The sequence below is a fragment of the Homalodisca vitripennis genome, chromosome 4 (assembly GCF_021130785.1).
Source record: "Homalodisca vitripennis isolate AUS2020 chromosome 4, UT_GWSS_2.1, whole genome shotgun sequence".
Lineage (NCBI taxonomy): Eukaryota > Metazoa > Arthropoda > Insecta > Hemiptera > Cicadellidae > Homalodisca > Homalodisca vitripennis.
Window position 1 is genome coordinate 26962543 of NC_060210.1, and position 24509 is coordinate 26987051.

Below are 24509 nucleotides of genomic sequence, written 5' to 3' on the forward strand. Positions count from 1 at the left end.
CACTAACAAGACACAGACTGATACAGCTACGTACGTAGACCGAATGTTACTTGCTGACAACCTGACACGCGCCCACTGGGAACCCGTACTTGAGTCCTTGGAGGCCAATACTTGTTCCACACTATTTAACGATATAGTACAGAAATCAATTGAGAATGCCACAAAGTTAAGTAATAAAATATCTACTAGATCTAAGAAACTTAAGCCTTGGATATCTGCGGGATTGATTTGTTCAATAAGAGCAAGGGATAAGTTAAGTAAAATCATTAAAAAACAACCTTTTAATGTGTCATTAAAACATTATTACCACAACTATAGACAAACTCTAAGCACATCATTAAAACACGCTAAGAGAGAATATTATCGTTCTAAAATTACTGAAAACAGAAAAGACCCTAAAATGTTTTGGGGAATAGTAAACGAATTGGCGGGTAGGGTGCAAACCAGGGATACATTTCCAATACGAAAGTTTCTGCCGACAAATTCAAACATTACTAACGATAAAATTACTCAAGTAGCAAATGATTTCAATAATTATTTTGCGTCTGTTGGGAAAACGTTAGCCGATACAATTAACCCGGTAGGGGACCCAGTGGTGAGCGATAGCGACTATAGACTGGATGCGACATTTACGTTACGTACGGTGACAGAACTGGACATAATACGGCACGTGACAAATTTACGTGGAGGCTCTGCCCCGGGTCATGATGGCGTTTCTGCACGGGTCCTCAAGGACAATTTAAGCACTTTTATGAAACCACTGCTATACTTGATCAATTTAAGTATAACCCAGGGAATATTCCCTGACAATTTTAAGTTGGCTAAAGTGTACCCTTTGCACAAGTCAAACAGCTTTACTGACAAAAACAACTTCCGTCCGATATCCCTCTTGAGTGTCTTTGCTAAGGTACTGGAGAAGGTAGTTAAGGAACAGCTCGTACATTTTCTCCAGGTAAATAATGTACTTTCTCAGTGTCAGTATGGGTTTAGGGACGACAGGAGTATTTCGGATGCATTGTTTGATTTAAATAAAGAATTAAATAGTGCAATCTCAGAAAACAAAAAATCAATGCTAATCTTTTTAGACCTCAAAAAAGCCTTTGACTCTGTTGATAGAAATAAGTTAATGAATAAATTAGAACAATTAGGTGTTAGGGGCAATGCCCTTACCTGGTTTCAAAGTTATTTTACCAATAGAAAACAATATGTCTCAATTTGTAATGTTAGTAGCGATGCAATTAATGTAGACTACGGTGTAGTTCAAGGGAGTACACTTGGGCCAATTCTGTTCTTATTATATATAAATAATATTGCCAAGCTAAATTTAAACGGAAAAATAACATTATTTGCCGACGACACACTTATTTTTCTGAAAGGAAATACATGGGCGGATGTGAGACGAGAAGCATTAAGTGATTTAATGTTATTGAAAAAGTGGTTTGATCAGAATGTCCTTTCCCTAAATATAACTAAAACAAAATTTATGCCAATTTCTTTGAATCCTCAGTCGGATTATGTCTTAGGAAATCTGATCATACATAATTGTGGAAATCACAGTAACAGTACCTGTATTTGTGAAGCAATCGAAAAAATAAACTCGTATAAATATCTTGGCGTTATTTTAGATTTCCGTTTGAAATGGTCAGACCATATTGAATATCTCAAACAAAAGACCCGAAAGTATATCTTTGCCTTTAAGAACCTTAGGGATATTCTTGCTGTTCAAGAAATGAAAATGGTATATTATGCATACGTGCAATCTCTTTTTGCATTTGGGATAATTTCTTGGGGGGCAGCTTATAAATCAAATCTTGATCCTCTTTTTACGGTTCAGAAAACAATTTTGAAAGTAGCTTTTAAAAAATGTCATAGGTTTTCAACATCCATTTTATTTCAAGAAACTAAAATGTTTACAATAAGACAACTTTTTATAAAATCTCTTTTAATACACATGTATAAAAATTTAGATGATTTATTTGTAAGAACTCAACACACCCATAACACACGTTATTCTAGATCAACAGGAATTCTACCACTGCAATTAACTAAATCTTATTCTAACACCAACTCATACTATCTTGCTCACGTGCTTTTTATAAATATGAGTAAACAGTTTCCAAATTTTAGTTTTTTCAGTGAAATTTCTACAATTATTTTTAAAAGGAAGGTTAACCAGTGGTTATTATCATTGTCTATTGAGGAGGCCGAGGCAGTGCTGTCTACGAACTACAGACGGACAGTTTGACATGTAAACAGCTACCACTCCTATCCCATCATCATTCATTATCAATAACCTATTATAATCTGCGGTGACCCTGCTTAATTACCATTGTTGCTAATATGTATATGTTTTAAAATTAATAATATTTAATGCTTTAAAACAGGTACAAAGCAAAATTACGCGGTTTTTTCCTTTTAATATATTCATTGCATATTCGCATGTGTATGTGCATGCATATATATATATATATGTATATATGTATGTGTGTGTGTATGTATGTGTGTGGTGTGTAGTGGTGTATTATTTTGTACTATATTTATATTCATTTTTTTTTTATTAATCCAGTCCGTTATTTCTTCAGGCGTGAACAACTCGAGACTGCGCACAGGCATCATAGCCCATGCAGGCTCATTTCCCGAGGACAATGTTTTTATACATGATGCTATTTTTATGATGTTTATTTTATGTTGTTTATTCTATGATGATTATTTCTTATTCTTTCTTCACATTTCAAAATTGTTCGGTATTGTAACAATCTAGAAATTAATTGTACAGATTGTATTATAATATTGTACATATTTTTGGGAAATAAAAAAATCAATTCATTCATCAATTCATTCATTCATCTGGTACTAGTTCATTTCAAATACACTGTAAGGTAAAGGTTATAATTAAAAGATAATGATGTAATTTAATTGTAAATTAATGCTATGTTTTCACTTTGCTTGTATCTGTATTGTGACATTGTCAATTATTGTAAATATCTGTATGACAAATAAAGATTTATTATTATAATTATTTTATAATTAATCCTATTTTTTGTAATTGATGAAATGAAATACATATATAAGATTATGCAAACATAAAATATATGTAATATTTACATCTAGATCTTTTGTAAATTTTAGCTGTATCTTGGATTGTATTGCATTGTACGGGAATGACTAGTAAGACAATTAATATCAGTTAATGTCTAGCCATGATGTTATAAGTTCTCAAAATAATATTGACAGTTAAAAAATTTTTGTGAACATTTTACAAAATGTAAGTACAAATTCTTTCTGTTCGTTCTTTTTGCTTTTCAGTGAATTGAAAACTCATCTCATTGCCTTAACCGAGGGTTTATAGATCTTGAAAAATAAAACTAGGTCTAAGATACTTTTAAGTAGTTTGTATTTGTTATTAAGTTTTCAATTTAATTCTATTAATTTATTTTATTGTTATTGTTTACTGGATGTTGTTAAACGGTTTGTTTCATTGGTTCTCCAAATTGTTACCTAAGGTTTTTGTATGTTAATTTTTGAAATGTTATTATATTAAATAGAATTTTAATTTTAATGTTACATGCAGACTTTTGATTCATACCCACTTCCTACTCTGTTAACATTGAGTAATAAACTTGGTCAGTTCAGTCATAAAGGTATTGGAAAAAGATTCCCAAAGGCTTGTATGTAAAATAATATAATAGTCATTTTGTCCTGAGTCCTCCTCACATGATGACTAAAATATTAATGTAATAAAATGTGACCTCTTTGTTAGGAATGTTAGATATTGAATTTTTATATTTTTCAAAGTGAGTGATAAGTTTTTGAACAATTTTAACCATTATTATATGTATATGCCAAGAAAGGAAATGTAAGGTTAAATAAAAACAAGAGACAGCAAAAAATATTTTGGGAACAATTGAACAAAACAATTTTAAAATATAATAGACAATAGACAATAGACAAACTTCTTTATTTACATATTCATTAAGAACAGTTATAGAGTCACATAATATTATTACATAAATATGGATGATGAATGTTTATACATTTGTGTTTCAGTTAAAAAAAAAAAAGTCAAGGTACATTTTGAAATCTCCATGTTTCATTGCAGGCGTTGAGGAACTCGTCCAGTGAATAAAATGGTTGATTTACTAGGATGTCATGCAGTTTTCCTTGTAGGGCACTCCTCTTCAATCTTCTCATTGTTTCTGGGAGAGCGTTCCACAACTTCCGGCCGATATAAGATGGTTTTTCTCCATAAATTGCTGTGCGATGTGGAGGCAGAACGTAGTTGGCTGCATGGCGAGTGTTGTATGAATGGATATATTTCCCTGTTTGAAGACCCAGGCTGTGCACATGTAGAATTACTTCTTGGATGTATAGAGCAGTGACGGTCATTATGCCGAGGGTTTGGAAGGCTTGTCTGCAGCTTTGTTGATGTTCAAGGTCAGCGAGGATTCTAATGGCTTTTTTCTGCAGGACAAGCACCTTGTTGAGGTTTCCGACAGAGGATCCGCCCCATACAGCAATCCCATACCTCATATGGGTTTCTACTAATGAATAGTAGGCTGTTTTGGCATTTTCTAGGTTTCCAATCCATTTTATTCGCCGAACAGCATAAATACCTATGCTGATTTTTTTGCAAAGGCCATCCACATGCTCTGTCCAGCCGAGATTTCCATCCAGAATGATTCCAAGGAATTTAACATGGTTTTCAATTTCTACGTCAGGTATTTTTGGAATGTAGTCTTTTCTTTTACTAAAGTTAATCTGTATGGTTTTTGATGGATTTACAGCCAGGTCATTTTTCCTGCAGTATGTCAGTGCTTTGCAGAGGGAGTTGCAGGCGGTTGTATGTACTCCTTCTGCAGTGTCATCCTTTATTAAGAGTGTTGTGTCATCAGCATACATTACACAGTTGGTATTGTGATCTTGGATGTATGCTGGGAAGTCATTGACAAATAAGACAAAGATGACTGGGCCCAGGACTGATCCTTGTGGCACTCCACGTGTGACTGGTTGTGGGTTTGACTGGTAGGTGTTTTTATGGCCAAGTGTAATGTTCTGTATTTCAACTACCTGTGTTCGCCCTGACAGATAGCTCATAAACCAGTTGTTTGTTATGCCAGTAATGCCAAGAGATTTAAGTTTTTCTGATATGAGGTCATGTCCTAAACAGTCAAAAGCTTTGCTATAGTCAAGGAGGAGAGCAGAGATGTACTTTCCTTTGTCTATTTGGTCAATTATGTATTCTACTAAGCTGATGATAGCTGATGCTGTTGATTTACCTTTAAGAAATCCATGTTGGCAGTTAGTAACTATGTTATGCTGCTCTAGGTAGGTCATAAGTCTATTGAGTACTACTTTTTCTATTATTTTTGAAAATGTTGAAAGAAGTGAAATAGGACGGTAATTTTGAACTTCAGTGGTTGGTCCTTTTTTATGTTTTGGATACACTTTAGATTGTTTTAATGCAGTAGGAAATTGGCCAAGTCTAAAAGATTTGTTTATTATGCTGACTAGAGGTGGTATAAGCTCATCAGCACAATACTTTACAATTTTAGCTGAATATTCATCCATTCCACTGGATGGTTTTGATTTAAGGGAATAGATGGCAGCTCTTACTTCTCTGAAATTTGTGGGGCCTAAGTTAAAAACAGTTTGGCAGTTGTCTACTATAGACTGGTCATTTTCATTTTTATCCTGATTTCCAACTGTTTTCTGGTTGCTAAGTTTCAGTGTCGTTTCGGCAACTTGAGAGAAGAAAATGTTAAAATGTTCTGCAACTTCAGATGGGTTATTCACGACTTTGTCATTTATTATAATACTGGATTGAGATGGGATTTTGTGTTGTCCTTTTCTTTCATGGTTAATGACTGTCCATATGGCCTTGGTTTTGTTTGCAGCTGACTCAATGAAGTGTGAGTTTGCATTTTGTCGTAGGGTTCTAAGTTTGTTGTCATAATTTTTTTTCCTTTCCACCATAACTGCTTTATCTTGGATATTTCCTGTCATTTCATATTTGTAAAGTGCCTTTAAGAAAATATCCTTGAGGTATTTTGTCTCATTGTCATAGCACAAAGTTTTTTGGTTTGTTTTCCTGTTGCTTTTCTTCTTGGGGCAAGCAATGTCAAGGGATAATTTCAAGACTTCCAGAAAAATATCGTAAGCTGAGTCAGCATCAGGGGCAAGATTGATAGTATCCCATTTTTTGTTCATCAGAAGAGATTTCAAGTTATCTAGGTTGGTTGGACTGAATTGTCTTTTGAAGGAAGTTTGCGGCAGAGTGTTTATTTCATAGCCGTTTATCTGACATATCTGAGCAGTATGATCAGAAAGTCCTGTTTGTAGAATGACTGTGTCAATGTTATACTCAGGTATGTTATAACTTTTTATTTAACACTTTTAAGAAAATACTCTTATATGTCAAAATAATATTAGAGATGTCTGTTAGTGGCTATAATAAAATAAAAAGGAATTTTGTAAAAATGTTTTGTTTTAAAAAGTGTTGTAAGACACATAGAACGATGTAACTTCTTTCCAACCTTGGAGGATATACTTACTAGTTGTTGGTTCAGGAGGTGAGAGCTAATTTGCATTATACTAAAGCAAAATTTAGGTTTTTGTGAGAACAATTTGTGAACGTTTTCCAAATAATCGACATGAACCGTGCCTCCGTTGTAGTGGGAAGGTAAAGGATTAGAAATGTCAAATAAAGTGTTTTTCCACATTAACATTTCATTAACTTTACACACTTAAAATCAAGTGCTAGACACAAGTAAGCAATGATTATGTCAGCGTGTAAACAATTTGTAGCTGTTAATAAATATTGTTTTGATACTACAAATCATATAAAGAACTAGGATATAAGGTTTGGTACTAATGTTTGCTATGCAAATATGTTACAAATCACATTGAAATAAATTCAATGTGCTCAAATGAGACTAACCTTCTAGAAGATATATAATAATCTGTAACTAAATTTTTTCCAAACATTCGCCTTTTGAAGTAAAATAAGTGAAATGTTACATACTATGATAACACACAAATAACGACTACGTTGTCGAACCGCTAAAAGAATGTATTTGATGAATGTGTTCCTATTGTCTGTAAAAAGATAACTAAAAGAGAAGCTGTCTAGAGGACGCCAGAAATTGCAAAATTGACAAAACTGAAAAATGAAAGAAACGATTATTTGAAATCTGGGAAAGGTTGAAACACAAAGTGGATCGAAATTGAATAATATCATAAGACATGCAAAAAGGCTAAATTTTCTAACCTAAATATTTTTGTAATTGCTTGAAAAAGTGAAATAACAGATAAAAAAAGATTAAGTCATGTGAGAAAAGTTAAATATAGATGGTGTAAATAAGCCCTTAGTTGAAATGGGTGCTAATAATGATACTGATTCAGATATTGTTGGATTCTTCTGGTCAAATAAGAAAAATGAAATGATAGTAGATTTTAAATTAGTAGCTGTGAGTGAAGATGAGGTTAAGTCTGCTATAAATAGAATAAAAAGTAGAGCTGTGGGGATGAAATTTCCAAACAAATGATTAAGGTAGTGAGTCCTTATGTATTAGGGACTATTACTAAATTACTATTTAGTAATAGTATTGTTTGGCCACTGCCTAAAGTTACAATCCCCAAAATCAAGCAGGAACTAAGACTCATATTGCCGGCTATGTCAAAAAATATGGAAACAATAGTAATAAAACAGATTATGACTCAGTCCAAAATCAAAACATTTTACCAAAATTACAGTCTGGATTTAGAAGAAATCACAGCTCATGTACTGTCCTCTAAATCTTGTTTAGTGATTTATTTTTCCAAATAAATCACTAAAGGCATAGGTATGCAGCTCTCTTGTAATGATATATTATTCCCAAAGCCTTTGATTCAATCAATCATGGAATGCTTCTGGCCAAGATGAACTATTATGGCTTTTCTGAGGGTGTGATTTCATGGATAAGATCATATCTGAAAGAAAGACAGTAGGTCACAAAATATGGCAATTATACATCACGGCACCTTTTCAAATTGAATGGTGTACCTCAAGGCAGCTGCCTCAGCCCAATTGTTTTCAACTCGTACACATCAGAATTCCCACTGTGTTTGCAAAGTTGCATCATCCATTTGTATGCAGATGACTGTCAGCTGCATCTCACCTAAGAGCCAGATACGAGTAAGATAGAAACACCCATTGGTCAGATCAATAAATTTAAATTCAGTTTATTTTGTGCAAACGGTAGTGCAATATTTTTTTTATAAAAAAGAAATCCTAACTCAAAATGGTATCATGATGGTCTGGTCTCAATTAAATGTGATCTTGATAAGCTTTATTATCTTCTTAACAACTCTAGTGATCCAAATGGAATGATTAGGGAAATGTATGTCATCTAAAAAAACAGTACAGGTTAGAGATTTAAAGAGTCAAGCTGGCATTCAACAATGACATTGTAAACAGTTCCAATAACAAAACCAAAGCTGCTTGTTCAATTATAAATTAAAAGCATATTACCTCCTGACACTTTTAATAATTATTTTGTTGAATCTGTGCAGGAGATCAACAATAATGTTGCTGTGAGTACTAATTACCATAAGTTTTACTTAAATAAATTTGACTTAAAAAGTGAAATAAATTATTTTTTGTCCAAGCCTAGTTTTACCATTAGAAAATTCACAGTAGAAGAAGTGTATAAAGCTATTAACAATTTAAGCAGTAGTTCAGCAGTTCTTTAATTTTATGGTATAATTCTAAGATTTTAAAACTTTGTTCTGTGTACATTTTTGAGGGGTTAACTTGTCTTTTAAATATGTGTGTTGCTCAAGGGGTATTTCCTGATATTTTAAAAATTGTACCTATTCATAAGAGAGGTCCAAAAAATATTTGTGCTAATTATAGGCCTATTCCAATTATTTCTATAGTGTCAAAGGTCTTTCAACACCCTTGAATTAAATGGACTCTTGTTTAAAAGTCAATTTGGTTTTCGGTCAAAACACAGCACAGTTAATGCAGACTCGTCTTTGATTAGTGATAGTTACAAAGGCCTGGAATTTCATGCAAAAGTATTTTTTAGATCTTTTGGTATGTCCAAGGCCTTTGATACTCTAGACCACTGTGTTTTAGTGAATAAGCTGGTATTTTATTTGTCTGACAACATAGCTTTTAATTTTAAAAAATCATACCTAAAGGGTAGACAGCAGGCTGTATGTACCGATGGAATTTTTCTGAGACTCTCCCAGTCCATTGTGGTGTACCACAGGGATCTATCTTGGGGCCTATGCTGTTTATTTTATATATTAATGACTTAGATGACTTAGGTTTAAATGTCAGGGAGAGTAGTACTATGGAGGCCCATAACACCCTAGAAGGTAAGACAAAAATAGTTGTAGACTGGTGCTGTGCTGATAAGTTAAATCTGAATGCTGGGAAGGTGCAGGACTTAGCTTGTCACAAAAAAAGAAAGAAATCTGTGCTTTGAAGTTCCTGGGCATACAACCAAGTTTAAAAACTGACAAAATGGGGCAATCATATTGACAATGTAGCCAACAAACTAGTAAAGAGACTCTTTTTGTTGAGATCTCTTAAGAGCAGGTGTTGAGTGCTACTCCTGACATCCTTCTGAGCATATACTACGCTTATATTCAAAGCCATCTGAGCTACGGTATCTCCTTATGGGGTAATCCCGGATGGTGTAAAAAAGTCTTTACATTACAAAAGAAGGCAGTCAGGTTAATATGTGGCACTCTGGTTCAAACCCATTGTAACCCTTTATTCATATACCTAGGAGTAATTTCATTACCATCACTGTACGTCTTCTCAATCTTGTTGCTTGTTAAAGAAAATATTAATAAATTTAAGTAACCTATGGATCGTCTAGATCAGTTACTCTCTCGCCAACGGCCATACCACGTTGAATATACCGGTTCTCGTCCGATCACCGAAGTCAAGCAACGTCGGGCGTGGTTAGTACTTGGATGGGTGACCGCTTGGGAACACCACGTGCTGTTGGCATTTTGTTGTAATTGTTTTCTTTTCTAAAATTCAATAATTGTATTTTTACATTAAAATTCTACATTCTTGTACTTTTGAACGATTATTATCGTTATTTTGAGCCCTACAATTTTGTGGTAAATAAATACACTTTTAATGAAAAAACAAACTATCAATACGCGGTTAAGAAAATATTGTAAATTAATAAATTTTTTTATTTTAATACCAACCAGTAAACACTATCAAAATTGTTATGTACTGTGTAATAGTGGCAACAGTGTGTAGGCCTACAGTATATTTTAATTTATATTATTTTCTTCACGCGTTATAAGAATAAACATGGACATATTTTGTTTTTATACAACCATAAAACTTTGACGTGGGGATAACTGTATATACACTGTTTTATAAGTTATGTGCATGATGAAGAATTAGTTTATTGTGTGTATTTATTTGGTGGTGGGCCGGTCCCGGCGGTACTGCAATGCCGGGTCAACCCGTGACAGAGGTGGAGCAAGCTCCTAGCACTCCGTTATTTTCCAAAAATCAGTTTAACAAACTGGTCCCTCGATGAGGGACGTATCAGATGTTAAGCTGATAAGAACAGATATTTTGGGGCCTCATTTTTTTCCTTTATTTATTTTAGCCGGACAAATAGATAGATTTTTAACATGCAAGCAAAGTATAAACATAACAAGATCTTATATAACTAATAACAGGCCATTGACGCTATAAAACTAAAGATGCAGAAAACAATCGGTCATGCATACCTTAACCTAATAAAAAACTATAAAACTTAACAATCAATAAATACAATAAATACTAGTCAACAGTTAAAACATGCAATAAAATATTTTAAATAGTCAATAAATAGTTAATAAATAGACAATCAATAATTAAAACTGGGACAGTTGATGAGACGACTAACCCACGTACTGCCGGATGCCCGTCACGTGTTCTACGTAGATGTCCCGGCTCCATTTGATGGCCTCGGAGACGCAGCGCCGGGCCAGGGCAGCACCCCTGCGGCGGTCAACTCCCAGGCGGCTGAGGGTAGTCCAGTTGGCGGAATCCCAGGCGCCTAGGGACCCCACCACGAAGGCGTCTACAGTTGTCCGGTAGCCCCCAGCAGTAGCCGAGAGCAGTCGCGCCACAGGAGCGTAATTCTCCATCTTCTTCTCCCTGGCCGTCGTCACAGATTGCCAACCGTCTTCATAGGGCACCGTGACGTCGATTACACGTACTATCTTGTTTTACACGTACGATGTCCGGTCGGCAGCTGGCCACCTCCTCCGTGACCTCCACGTCTGGTACCAGCTCCTGGAACGGCACCCTCTTATCCAGACGAGTCTCCATCTCCTGAGGGTGCCCACGGATCTCTGATGACAGTAGTTCCAGGATGGCGTCGTGTCTTCTTGTGATGACGGGCATCATTGGCAGGCAATGACACAGCACGTGGGCAGTCGTCTCATCGAATCTTCCACACCGTCTACATCGGCGGTCCTCATTGCCCCACCTCCTACACCCGTTCAGTGGCAAGGTGTTGAGCCTGGCCCGGTGCATAAACCGCCAGTCGGCGAAACGGGTGTGTCGGCCCCCGCGCATCATGTGATTGGAAGTGGGGCAAGTCGTCACGACTCGAGCCACCCTGCCTTGGTCCGGCTTCGCGGCAAGGGTAGCCCGGCCGTGGAGCTGCAGGGCTCGCCGCAACGCTGACGCCAGGGACTTCCGGCTCCTCCCGTCCACGGTGATTGGCCGTCCCGCACCAGGCATCACCAGCTGGAATGACCGCCGCTCCTCACTCCACCCCCACCGAAGCGTAGGCAGGCGCTTGGAGAGGCGGTTTCTCGCCGTCCGGGCCGCAGAAAAGATGGTGGTGACGTTGGAGTTAGTCGACGAGTAGACCAACGTTGACCCGGCCAGCAGAGCGATGCCCAGCAGATACGGCTAGGCCCTCCAGGGCAAGACGGGAGATTTTCGGGTCAGGTGAAGTCAGGAGCCGGAAAGCATGCCCTACTGCGGATAGATCGGCTTGATCAGAGATTGGGAGCAATCCCGCGCCGCCCCACGATGGTGGGAGCTCGACCAGCTCCACGCTGGCTCGCGAAGGGAGGCCGAGTGTCCTCTTGCTTTCCGCCCTCATCAAAGAGTCCAACCCCTTTAGGGAGGTCTTCTTGATCCTCGCCGTCCTGAGGTTGAACTCCAGCTGGGGGACTATGAATGTCCTGACCGCATCCAATGTCTGCCATAGCGCGAGCCCACTGGCAAAAATTTTAACGGTCTCCTCTTCCAGTCTGGCAATGGTGGCCACTGGGGTCTGGTCACCTCTCATCCCAGTGGGCACACCAAGTTGATCGTAAGTATCTCCGTCCTCAAGGACACGGAGGGGGGAGCCGTAGATGGTGAACGCGGTTGGCCTCACGGTTCTGCCGGCGACATGAAGTGTCGCACACTTCTCAGGCTTGAACCTGAGGCCAACCCAGGTCGCCGCCGAAGAAACGGAGTCCAGCAGGGCCTGGAGTGAGGCCTCTGACCTAGCCACGATGGCCAGGTCATCGGCATAGGCCAACACGCTGACCCGCTCCCCGTGCAGCGACACACCGTGCTCCCCCTCCAAGGCGAGTATTGGGCGGATTAGGTACTCCATAACAAGGTTGAATAGCACCGGAGACAGAGGACAGCCCTGGCGGACTCCAGCCTGGAAGGAGATGGCTGGAGTGACCCCACCAGAGTGCCTGATGGTAGTTGCACTCCCATCGTAGAGGTCTGTGACCAGGGCCAGCTGAGCCTCCGTGAGGCCCGCACTCCGCAATGCCGCCACAACAGCCGAGTGAGGGACACTCCCGAAGGCATTAGCAAGGTCGAGCCACGCTAAACAGAGTTCCCCGCCCCGTCGTCGTGCCTCATCCAGAAGCTCCTGGAGCACAAAATTGTGCTCCAAGCAGCCCTCGGACGCAGTGAACCCCTTCTGCGCCCAGGATAGGAGGCGATTATCAGTCATCCACGATGAAAGGCGATGAGCCAATACACTGCAGAACAGCTTGCCTGCAGTGTCTGACAGCGCGATGGGCCGCCAGTTGGTGATCTCATCGGGGTCCCCCTTCTTGTGGATCACCACCGTGGACGAGACCTTCCACGACGGAGGGAAGCGCCCGGCCGCCAGACAGATAATAATAATAATAATAATATTTTATTCGTTCGTTTTTTACAGATGTTGAAGATGGCGGAACGACGTGACCAGATGAGTCACGGCGGCGCCAGATGCCATACTTGACACCATCCGGGTCCGGAGCGGTATTGGCGGTTCTCCGGAGCATCTTCGCTACTACCCTCGGCTCGATCCGGTCTAGTAGCGGGGGCGGGGAAGTCGCAGCGGGTATCGCGCAGCCAGGGGGAGGCTCAACGGCACAGCCCACCTTCGCCGAGTAAGATGAGGTAAAATAAGCCATAATAGCTTCCTCTGCGATGGAACAAATCGGCGAGGAGGCCTCTAGGACCTTCCTTCATGGCTCGCTTGGGGGCAGTCCGGTATAAGTTCTGGATACGCGCCGCCTCGCGCACGTCGCGGTCGCCGTCGCGGCGCGGACGCCGGGGTCTAGCCGGTCGAATTCCGCCCGGCCGCGGCTGTCGCGAGGGGTTCGGTGCCGGCGACAGTAACGTCACCAGTTCCTCCAGAGTGGCCAAGAAGGCAGCCCACTCCATGCCAGGGGTGAATTTGGCAAGCCACTCTTTCTGCCATGGCGTTAAATTCTCCCTCGGCGGTACGGGAGGGTCCGTTGGCGAGGGGGGGCCCAGGTGGGGACGGCGGAGGGGGGGACCCTGGCAGAGGCCGATCTCTCGGCGATAGGCCGAGTGGTGGAGTTACTGGTGGCAAAAAAGCGCCGGGTGGAGACCGCACTGGGAGCGAAGGTGAAATGCTCTCCACAGAGCTTACCGACCCGCCCATGCGGCCGCGACGCCGCATGGCGCCTCTAGCGACAGCCGCAGCCGCCGCAGCCCGGATCATTGGCGGGCCAACCGGAGACCCAGAAGAAGATGATCCGGGGGGAGCCACGGTCCGCCGGTGCAACGGCATTCAGCGGCACGCGAGGGGGCGTAAATTGCTCCTCCGCGACAGGTCGACGCCGACGCAGCGCATTACGCGCGATAGTCGCAGCAGAGCGATGGCGGACAAATCAAATCAAAATCAAATCAAATCTTTAATTGCTCGTCACAATTACACATTGTATGGCAAACGTCAGAATTAATTATAAATTTAAAACTCGCATACCACATTACCACCACGTCCAAACTTAAATAATTTTCATGCATTCCAGTCTCATTCATTCATCGCCAATCTCAACCCACTTTCAGCGCTGGAGTCAGTCATCGAATTGGGCGGTCTCCCAGTTAAACGCCAGAAACTCGTCAACGCTGTAGAATGCATTTGACACCAGGAAGCGCTTAAGACGAGCTTTTGACGCCTTGGGCGTTTGGGCGTTTGTAATAAAATTTTGCAAACTGTTGATGAAATGAACACCTGCATGCGAAGGCAAGTGCTCATAAACCACCGTTCTGTGTCTTCCAGTACGGTAGTTATCTCTGCCTCTAAGTCTCATACCCGTGTATGTCACGTCCCCTGGTTAGGGCACATTTAGACAAACAGAACCAAGATGTTTCTAAAATGTAGAGACTGGGCAAAGTCAACAGTTGCAAAGTTTTGAATGCTGTCCTGCACGACTCTCTGAAAATCAACTTTGCGATGATACGAATAGCTTTTTTTGCAATTTGAACACCTTCAGGAAATTATTGCCTGTATAGGCCCCCCACAACACCACTCCATAGGAAAGGTGAGAGTGAATTAGCCCATAATATGCCGCAATCAATACCTGACTGGGGCAGTACCGGGCCAAGGACCTCAAAACATATATTCCTGAGGACAGTTTGGCGCACACATGGTCAATGTGATTATTCCATGTCAACCTTCGGTCGAGGAGTATTCCAAGGAATTTTGAGGAGTAGACTTCTTCCAATATGGAATCTGCCAACATGACGGCTGACCCACATTGGGAGTCCGTTGGACGCAGTGTGAAATTCAACACGTTGGATTTCGAAGAATTCGTTTGAAGGTTGAGGCTATTGAAATATTGCACACAATTGTTGATATCTACGAAGGATTGTAGCTCCAAACCTTCTTGTGTGTTATCTCTGAAACACAGAGTCGTGTCATCAGCATACTGCACAATTTTACCATGCAGCAGCGATGAATGTACGTCGTTGACGTATATCAGGAAAAGGATTGGACTGAGTATAGAGCCCTGAGGGACTCCATAACTCAGTTGAATTGGTTTAGAAAATTGGTTTGAGATCTGAACCACTTGACTTCTCTGACTTAAAAATGATTTAAGCCATAAGAGCGGCACACCTCGGATGCCATGAGAATGTAATGTGTCAAGCAGTATTTCATGGTCAACGCAGTCGAATGCTTTAGAAAGGTCCAGGAACACACTTAATGTGTGATCCTGACGTTCTAGACCCTCTACAACCATATCAACCAGACTCACCACTGCGTCTATCGTCGATTTATTTTTCCTGAATCCAAATTGGTGTTCAGAAAGCTGGTTGTTTTTATTTAAGAAATAAAGCATTCTCGTTAGAAAGAGTTTTTCAAATATTTTGCTCAATACAGGCAAAATTGAGACGGGCCGATAGTTATTTATTGAACAGGGGTTTTCTTTCTTGAAAATTGGATGCACTTTTGCAATTTTTAGGAGAGAGGGAAAAACTCCTGAGTTAAAAGACAAATTGACCAATTGAGTCAGTGGTTTCACGATATGCTTAGAGCATTGTTTTATTAACCACATGGATCTCGATTCTAGATCATTCGATTTTTTAGCTGGGAATTGTTGAATGATTTTATCGAGCTCTTCCTCAACTACAGGAGTCAGAGCCATTGAGGCTGTTGGACTCTGTCTACGCGTGGGATTCCCCTGTGGCAGCGATGGACGAGGGCCCCGTCCACAAGCAACAGACGCAAAAAATCCGTTAAACTCGTCGGCAACCCTAGAGGCATCGCTCACAAGGGTGTCCCCAATTTTGACTGTGATTTGCTTGGATTCTTGATGTTTATTGTTAATGATGCCCCATACAGTTTTAGAAACGTTTTTTGAAGAAGTAATTGATTTTGAGACATCATACGATTTTGCAGCTTGGATCACCTTCCTGTAATTTTTTTTTATAATTTCGAAAAAAGATTTTGAACTGTTCATTGGCTGTTTTTCTGTTTATTTCGGAGAAAAATTTGAGTTTTTCTCTCGACACCAGAATGCCTTTAGTGATCCAAGTATTATTTACCTTCTTTGGGCGAGGTTTGATCGTTTTTGTAGGGCAGCAGGTGTTGAGATGGAAATTCAAACATTCATTGAAAATTTGAAAGTGCTGCTCTACTGGGTGTGAAGAATTTAGAAAATTCCACTTTTCTTTTGAAAGGGAAGCGCTGAGGAGAGCAATATTTTCTGGCCTCGTGTCTCTTATTGTTTTGGTAATTCTTGGTTCTCTCTCGATTTGTTTTCCACTAATGATGTTTTCCTCTTGGCCATAGTGGTCTGAGATAGCTGTGTTGACCACCGATACTGTGACATTTTCAACGTTTGTGATGATGTTATCAATAGCCGACTGTGTTGTAGCCGTCACTCTCGTTGGAGTTTTGACCAGCAGTTCAAGGCCAAATGACCTCAGCAGATCGACTAGTCGCTTGGTGGATGGATGGTTGCTGTCCATCGCATCCACGTTGAGATCGCCCATCAAGACGTAATCGTATTGATGGTTAGTCAGGTCAGTGAGTAACACTTCGAATTTTGAAAAAACTGATATTCATTTCCACTGGGAGACCTGTAAATCCCTATCACAATTAATGTTGACCTGTTAGTTTGTACTTTGATCCCAACTGCTTCGAAATCTTTCGCGGTCGTTTCTTTGATTGTAAATTTTGTAAAAACTAAATTTTGTCTCAGAAAAATTGCTACACCACCTCCTTTGGAGGTCTGGCGACAGTACGCTTCTGCCAAGTTGTAATTTGGAATTTTGCATAGTTCAAGGTTTTCGTTGTTAAAACGTACTGGTTTTTGTTGGTTGCGTACTGGGCGTTTTGGTGGAGTAGTCTTAGGGAACCTTGAACATGTAATTTTTGATTTGTCTGATTTTGCCGATTTTGGTCTGTCAATTTAGTCCTTTGCTGTAAAGTGGGCCCCCTAAAAAAACTGGATTTTCTTTTAAGTTAGTAGAGCCTCCTATGATCTGCAGAATGTCTGGACTGGGGGAGCGTCTCACGCGTAGGAGACATCCTGTATGCTAGCTGGCCGTTGAGGGGTGGTCGCCGACTCTTCTCGGGCAGCAGCGGGCGTTGGCATGCTGGAGGTGGAAGCAGCCGCTGCGCGAGGATTCCCCCAGAGTCGCGGCTGCGCCTTCATTTTTGATTCTTGAGTGGCTGGACTCATCGCCGCCACGATCATCCCAGCCAGTAACCGCTTGCCCCGCCAGGAGAGATGTTGGTCGTGTCTCGTGAAATACCTACGGCTGATGTCATCGAAGTTTAACACTCTAATATTGTGTCTAACAGCCAGTTCCTCAATGTAGGCATTCACGAGAACGGTCTGATAGTGGACAGGGTGGGTCGGGTCCAGATCGTGACGATGCGGCAGTGTGGTGAGGATGATCTCGGTGCTGGAAGATCCAGCAGCGATGTACCCCTCCAGATGGCGGTAAATATTTCGCTGCCCGCCGACCGCCAGGTCGTTAGTGCCGGCGATCAGCACCTCGCAGCAGGGCCGGGGCTCAGATGCCGTTCGAGCTGGTCTCACAATATCCAGAAACCGGCCGCCGGGTACACAGACGTCGCTCACCGCGGTTGCAGGGCCGAGCTGTTTCCTCACGAGTCCAGCGATGTGGCGAGCGTGACTGTCCCCTCGAACAGTTATGGACTTAAACTGTACGTTGCGTGTAGGGGTTTTTGGAGCTTGCCATGATTTTTTTGACGTTTTTTGAAAGTTAGTTGGATAATTTTGGTTTTTTTCATTTTAGAAAAAGATTCACTTTTTTGTTGAGTTTCATTTTTGGTTGGGGGGCAAATAAATTTATTTTGAACCGGTACCGGGTATTTGGGCTTCCTCTTCTTCACTTCTGTCCACCTGTAGTTCTCTTTGAGATCAGCGCACTCGCAAGTTTTCAGCTGCTGCTTGAGACTCTGGTTCTCCGCCTCCAAGACCTCTATTGTTGTCCTCAATCTGTCGAGAAGTACAGCTCGCTCACACGTGGCAGCGGATGGCTGTTCCGGCAGGTTGCACTGCACTCCGAACTCCACAGAAACGGGTGGGCTGAGGAGCAGCTCGCACTGCACTCCGCGGTCCACTGCACAAGTGGGGGAGAAGGAGAGGGAGTTGGGGAGGAATCGGAGCTGGGGGGCGCATCAGGAGCAGGAGGCCTAATGGGTGTCACCATCCTGACAATCTTCTCTTGAAGGGTGTTGTAAGATGATGCGCAGACACCCAGCTCGCCATCAGGAAGGAATAATTCCGCCCCAGGATGAACTGTAGCACAATGTGCCTTCACCTGCTTCAACGCGTACTTCTGTTGGCGACACGAGAACTCAATGTCGCAGCAGACGAAGGACATCTCCCATCCTCCTACACTTTGATCTTAGCCAAAAGGCCGAGAAGCGATATAATAGACGTAGGCAGGCAGGCAGGCAGGCGGGATGACGGGGATTGTTGTATCCCCTCTCTGGCAGTATCTGTGAACACACAATGACTGCTGGGCAGCTGTGACACCTTTCTCCTGAATGTTCAGGAGCTTTAGTGTTAATAGTCAGAATATACAAGTGTATATATACAACTTAAAGCTAATCTTAAAACTATTTACTATACTAATATTATTTACAATCAGGTCATTTTATTATTTATTATTTACAATCAGGTCAGTCATTTATTATTTATTATTTACAATTTGGTCATTTATTCTTTACAATTTGGTTATAGTCAGCTTACTATTTTATACAATGTTTGTATTTACAAACAGTCTGTGATTTATATAATTATTGGTAAGTATTTATATGATTATGTTGTTGTTGCTACGGAGGATCCTGTAGCAACATCCTTGGTTTTGGGATTTTCCTGGCCCGCGGCCCTTCTCTGGTCGACCATTCTCTGATGTGTGGCCACTGCGATTCTGCGGCTGCTGCGTACAGTCGGGCTGCTGCGTTCCTGACACACTCCTCCACAGTAGGAAGCCCTGTGGACCGCATGATGACAGTATTCCTGACGAACCACGGTGAGTCCGTCAGGAGCCGGACCGTCTTGTGCTGAAATGCTTCCAGTTTCTTCTTTATTGTTTTTGACGTCCCGGCGTACCATGCGGGCCCGGCGTATGTCAGGACCGGTCGAATGATGGCCCTGTACAGCAGCAGCTTGGTGGTGAGTGGGAGGGCGGCGGCTGGTCGCAATAGTGGGAGAAGGCTTCTGCGTGCGGCCTTGGCTTTCCGCAGTCGGTCTTCTGCAGCTGGAGTGGTGGTCGGTGTCCTGCTTAAGATCATCCCCAGGTATCTCAGCCTCTTTGTCCACGCGAGGCGTTGGCCTTCCAGAAGTAGACTATTTTGTGCGACATGGCCCCACCTCTTCCTGGTGAAGCAGATTGCCGCACATTTGTCGGTGTTGGCCTTCATCCTCCATTTTCGCATCCAGGGCGCTAGGAGATCCAGTTGGCTCTGGATGCGTCTGCAGGAGGCTTGGACAATCTTCGATTTGGTATAGAAGAGCGCGTCGTCTGCGTAGAGAGCGACTGAGACCCCTGGGGTGACGGGGATATCGTTGGTATACCACAGGTACAGGATTGGTCCTAGGACTGAGCCCTGTGGCACACCAGCGGTGATCTGCCTGCTGCTGGACGTTGACGGGCCGACAGCTACAGTGAAGTGCCGGTCTTGGAGATAGGATTTTAAGAGTTGTCTTAGTTTCCTAGGGAGAGGACTCTGAGCCAGCTTGAAGTTTAGCCCTGCGTGCCAAACCCTGTCGAATGCCTTGCTGATGTCTATTGAGACAGCAGTGGTCACTCGACCGAGGTTGGCACTGTCTGCTATTTCCGTAGAGACTCTTGTTAACTGGAGGGTTGTCGAGTGGCCTCGGCGGAATCCATACTGCTCCTCCCTCAGAGCTAGGAAGAATTCCTCCGGAAACCGCGCCAGCACGAGTCGCTCTAGTAGTTTGGAGAGAGCTGGGAGGAGGGATATTGGTCGATAGCTACCTGGGAGCGTTAACTTCTCTTGGGCCTTTGGAAGCATGATTATTTTCGCCTGCTTCCACTGGGACGGGAAGTGGCGAAGTCGCAGGCAGCTGTTGAAGAGGACAGTAAGCCACGTGATTACCCATGGTGGTAGCTTATTCAGAGCAGGTGGGCCCAGGTCATCTGGTCCTGGTGCCTTCCTCGGTTTCAGCTTGGCCAGGGCCCGGGAGACTTCCTGCTCTGAAATGGGTTCCACTTCCTCTTCATCACTGTCCTCTTCTTCACGAGCTTCTGCTTCCAGGTAGGCATCGACCATGTCGGTGTGCCCGGGGTCACTGGTGTTTGGGTGGGGGGAGAACTGCAACTCCATGCAGTCGGCAAAGGCTTCGGCCTTATCTTGTGTGGAGTATACTAGTCCTTGCCTTCCTAGGATGGGCTGCTCGAGCTTTTTTGCCGTTTTCAGGGCTTTGACCAGCCGCCATGCAGACCCATCCTCCGGGCTTATTGTCTCAAGATAAGTTTTCCAAATTTTGTGCGCTGTGGTCCTGCAGGAGTTGCTTAACTCTTTCCGCCTGCCTGTTGAAGGCGGCTTTGTCCCCAGGAAAACGTGTCCTCTGCCAGGTCTTCCTGGACGTGTTTTACAATTACATAGAGTAAAAAGTTACTTGCAATTTGTCGCTCGAGAAAGAAAAACAACAAAAGTCGGAAATTTGGAGAAAAAATTTTTTTAGAAAACCGTGTTTTCGCTATTTTAGAGAAACAGTTTTATTAGATGCGTAATAAATTCCCTCCGGCCAGAGAACAAGAGTGAAATACCGTTATTCTATCAGAAAGACAACGACGGGGCTCGTGTAATCGCCAGCCACGAGCCGGCCGGCCGCACAGAGCCGCACGCACCGTCACCCGTCACTTGACCACCTCCTGCCAACAAACCATCGTGTTCGGTGGTGTTTTACGGGTCGTCAAAGGTCGGAAAAGGCAGCTAAGGCGGCTATATTTTCTAATATAGAATATAACATGACCGCTTATGTAAATTTCCTCAGTAGTTTTCAACAGCGTGAACCTGTTGACAAATTGTTTGTTCGGTACCGACCCGGCGAGCGTTGAACCGTTTTCGTGTCAACTGTGAACTGGTAAAACTATTTTAAACTGGACTCGACGCCAGGACAGAGGATTTTCCCTTGTTAAACTAGTTAAAATCGTAATCGGAATGGTTTCAACTGGACGGACACGGCTACGGCAGGCAGCGTTTTCCCACCGTACCACTCGCCAACGGTTGTCACGAGAACGGCCCCGGCCAATTGACACTAGCGCTCCGCTCGCCGCAACCAAACTGTCCTGTTAGTTGGTCGACTCGCCGCACAGGTGTCGCATCCAGCGCCCGGTACGGTTACCGCGGGACGGCGACCGTCACTTTGCCTTCTCTTGTCGCGCGACCGCTAAAACGACTGCATATCTCTTAAACCGTAATCCGAGCGAGACCGTCTACTGACAAGTGTATTTTAAAATTCACCTGTTCACGGTTGACGACGTTCCTAAAGTGTTCAGCGTCTCGCACACTGCCAGTTGCGGACATTATGTCGGCAAACTCTCGGCGCAGTTTTTAACAAGTAAATTGATCGGTCTCGGCGTATGTACCTCGTCTCTCCACTCTGGTTTCCCTTCAGAACGAATACATCTTTGGCCTTTTACTAAAGAGTTCCGTGGAGGGGAACACATGATGAGTCTGTAACCAATTTTTAGTCAGTGCCCGGCCCTTATGGGGCTGGGCCATCATCAACACACAAACCATATCCATCACCATTACCGTTACATTACACTGTGTTATCGACTTGTATTGGTAACTATACTACATCTCACGTGACGTTCACTTGCCGAGGATCGTACTTTTTTAGCCTACAAACAATTTAATAGTTTCCAATTCTCATTTCATATTTATAATGGGCCACTTTGAACGCTCTCCTCTCGTACCGACCAAGAGTGGTCGGTCTGAACGATCATCGATGGAGCGTAAACCGCGTCATGTTGTGACACGGTCACGCGCCTGCCTCACGCTCAGGGAGTAGAACTTTGTCTCTTCATCGTGGCTGGTAAACACTTCAGTGTTGAAGTGGTTAAATGAAGATCTTACTACAGAAATGATCCTGTGAAGTATGATCTTGGTGCGAACGGAAACAAATCTTGGACTAGGTTATTGTAATAACCAGTTGGACATGCGAGAAACTCTCCAGGAATTGTCTCACCGAGATATTGCCATTGAAATCCAACGGATTTCACCAGTGCACGGTCCAGTGGAGTTCAGTTTGCAATGTGAATAGCCGCAGTACGCTAACCGACTAGTGAAAATCGTAATATTCTAACGGTTAGAGAGTGGTATTGGTGTCGATGCGGCGAGCGCCGTGCCGCACAGACCGTAATGTGGCGGTGCCATCGGCGCGACAGTGTATGCCGCACCGTGGCGTTTAAAACCAGTAAAAACTGATAATTTACAAGCTAATATGTAAAAATGTTGTTTTTAAACACTGATAATACTGTTTGGAACATGAAATGTGTGCATTTTAACGGATACCTTGGCAAAATTACCATAGAAACCAACTCTTGCCGTTTGCCTCTCGGTGGCAGATAAAACTGTCGTTTTGGTCGGTACCAATTGTCTGGGCAAGTACATTCATACTTACCTGGCGTAGGGGTTACCGTGATCACGAAGGCGGTTCCCCCAGGATGAGGCCTTTCCATTGCACTACGGTCGGGCTGACTCCTGCGAATGCCCCAAATGTGGGTATCTCGGGCGCGTAATTTTTGGTAGCGGGGACTGCGTTCGCGCCGTCCCTAATTATCCACTAATGCCTTGTCGAGAAAACAAAATAAGAAGAAGAAAAAGAAGAAAAATATATATCTTACGGTTTTAAAATAATTTCACAAGGACATTTTAAAGTTGTCTCTATAATAAATAAAATTAAATAAGTCAGCTTTCCCACCAAAGTCTATACGTGCAATATTATAATATTGACAACCTAGTATAATAAAATGTCTACATAAATAAATTGGAATAATCAATTAAATGTGTGTATTCCGACAATGAAAACTGTGATTCAAATATAAACACTTGTTTTCGTGTCAATATGTACCACCAATAATGGTTCTTGTTCACTACTGAACGCTTAAGTAACCTATGGTCGTCTAGATCAGTTAGTCTCTCGCCAACGGCCATACCACGTTGAATATACCGGTTCTCGTCCGATCACCGAAGTCAAGCAACGTCGGGCGTGGTTAGTACTTGGATGGGTGACCGCTTGGGAACACCACGTGCTGTTGGCATTTTTTTGTAATTATTTTCTTTTCTAAAATTCAATAATTGTATTTTTACATTAAAATTCTACATTCTTGTACTTTTGAACGATTATTATCGTTATTTTGAGCCCTACAATTTTGTGGCAAATAAATACACTTTTAATGAAAAAACAAACTATCAATACGCGGTTAAGAAAATATTGTAAATTAATAAATTTTTTTATTTTAATACCAACCAGTAAACACTATCAAAATTGTTATTTACTGTGTAATAGTGGCAACAGTGTGTAGGCCTACAGTATATTTTAATTTATATTATTTTCTTCACGCGTTATAAGAATAAACATGGACATATTTTGTTTTTATACAACCATAAAACTTTGACGTGGGGATAACTGTATATACACTGTTTTATAAGTTATGTGCATGATGAAGAATTAGTTTATTGTGTGTATTTATTTGGTGGTGGGCCGGTCCCGGCGGTACTGCAATGCCGGGTCAACCCGTGACAGAGGTGGAGCAAGCTCCTAGCACTCCGTCATTTTCCAAAAATCAGTTTAACAAACTGGTCCCTCGATGAGGGACGTATCAGATGTTAAGCTGATAAGAACAGATATTTTGGGCCTTTCATTTTTTCGGCTATTCTTTTTTCCGTCATCAAAGTCAAACGTTTAATGTGTAAGTATTGCAACATCATATGCAACATGCAAGTTGCTTAGAACTAGTTAAGGTAATAAAACAACAGATAACAATAACAATAAATTAATGTATAACAAATAATAATTTAAACAATAACAATACTTATAAACTTTGATAGGCCTCTGGTAACAATACTAAAAAACTAAAGTTAAAATATTAAAACTAAGTCACATGCAAGTGAATGTAAAAAACATGCGAATTAAAAAGTTAAAATTAAAAAAAAACTACATAAAACTAAGGACCATGTACGACTCCCCTGCTCTATGGGCTATATTGTCGCACA

The 24509-nt window shown here is 42.0% G+C and overlaps 1 protein-coding gene, 5 non-coding genes and 2 pseudogenes across 6 annotated transcripts; 4 read left to right on the plus strand and 4 right to left on the minus strand.

The window, feature by feature from the left end:
* The first annotated feature begins 9887 nt into the window (after positions 1–9887).
* Positions 9888–10006, plus strand: LOC124361560. Its single transcript, XR_006922319.1, has one exon. It is a non-coding gene; the product is annotated as a 5S ribosomal RNA (ribosomal RNA).
* Positions 10007–10439: 433 nt separating this feature from the next.
* LOC124361613 lies at positions 10440–10645 on the minus strand (annotated as a pseudogene).
* A 552-nt stretch (positions 10646–11197) lies between these two features.
* Positions 11198–11758, minus strand: LOC124360969. Its single transcript, XM_046815005.1, has one exon. It carries the CDS (start codon positions 11756–11758, stop codon positions 11198–11200), a length of 561 nt encoding a protein of 186 aa, XP_046670961.1.
* Positions 11759–21883: 10125 nt separating this feature from the next.
* Positions 21884–22006, plus strand: LOC124361644. Its single transcript, XR_006922386.1, has one exon. It is a non-coding gene; the product is annotated as a U5 spliceosomal RNA (small nuclear RNA).
* A 174-nt stretch (positions 22007–22180) lies between these two features.
* LOC124361624 lies at positions 22181–22397 on the minus strand. The gene has a single exon (XR_006922369.1). It is a non-coding gene; the product is annotated as a small nucleolar RNA U3 (small nucleolar RNA).
* A 509-nt stretch (positions 22398–22906) lies between these two features.
* On the plus strand, positions 22907–23068 carry LOC124361599. Its single transcript, XR_006922351.1, has one exon. It is a non-coding gene; the product is annotated as a U1 spliceosomal RNA (small nuclear RNA).
* A 367-nt stretch (positions 23069–23435) lies between these two features.
* Positions 23436–23554, plus strand: LOC124361606. The gene has a single exon (XR_006922358.1). It is a non-coding gene; the product is annotated as a 5S ribosomal RNA (ribosomal RNA).
* Positions 23555–23987: 433 nt separating this feature from the next.
* Positions 23988–24170, minus strand: LOC124361610 (annotated as a pseudogene).
* Between the last annotated feature and the right edge of the window lie 339 nt (positions 24171–24509).

What these genes read in the sequence shown, in the direction of transcription:
- LOC124360969 (XM_046815005.1), bottom strand. Translation starts at nt 11,758, where the DNA reads ATGCCTGGTGCGGGACGGCCAATCACCGTGGACGGGAGGAGCCGGAAG.